Genomic DNA, 304 nt, shown 5'->3' with positions numbered 1-304 from the left:
TCCATCTGCCTACGAGCAGGTGCGGGTGGCTGTGCGGAGCTGGGTCCGGCAGGGTTTGGGGCAGGTGGCTCTGCCTCCAGGGCTCCTTTATTTCCCTCAGGGCAGGTGGTCCTTGACTGTACCCGGCTTGAATTATCCAAGCTGACGCCCTGTCATACTTTCCACCAAAGGTAGCCTCCAAGAGACGCCTTCACTCCATGCAAGGTGAAGTTCATGGCTCCCTGCTGTGACACACACACCTGCACATCAGTGAATGTGAAAAGATCACAAGCAGCACTCACTCTGATTCATCAGATAATCTCCC

At 55.3% G+C, this 304-nt stretch overlaps 1 gene segment (V, D, J or C); it reads right to left on the bottom strand.

Annotated features, from left to right (window-relative positions):
- Positions 1 to 152: 152 nt before the first annotated feature.
- LOC105309525 overlaps positions 153 to 304 on the bottom strand; it is an 836-nt gene continuing 684 nt past the window's right edge. Inside the window, 1 exon segment of the V gene segment in view lies at positions 153 to 239. Within this exon segment, the coding sequence occupies positions 153 to 239 (87 nt within the window).

Source organism: Pteropus vampyrus, unplaced genomic scaffold (assembly GCF_000151845.1).
Source record: "Pteropus vampyrus isolate Shadow unplaced genomic scaffold, Pvam_2.0 Scaffold760, whole genome shotgun sequence".
Lineage (NCBI taxonomy): Eukaryota > Metazoa > Chordata > Mammalia > Chiroptera > Pteropodidae > Pteropus > Pteropus vampyrus.
The sequence above is the reverse complement of the archived record's forward strand: the minus strand, read 5'-3'. Positions and strand labels throughout refer to the sequence as shown.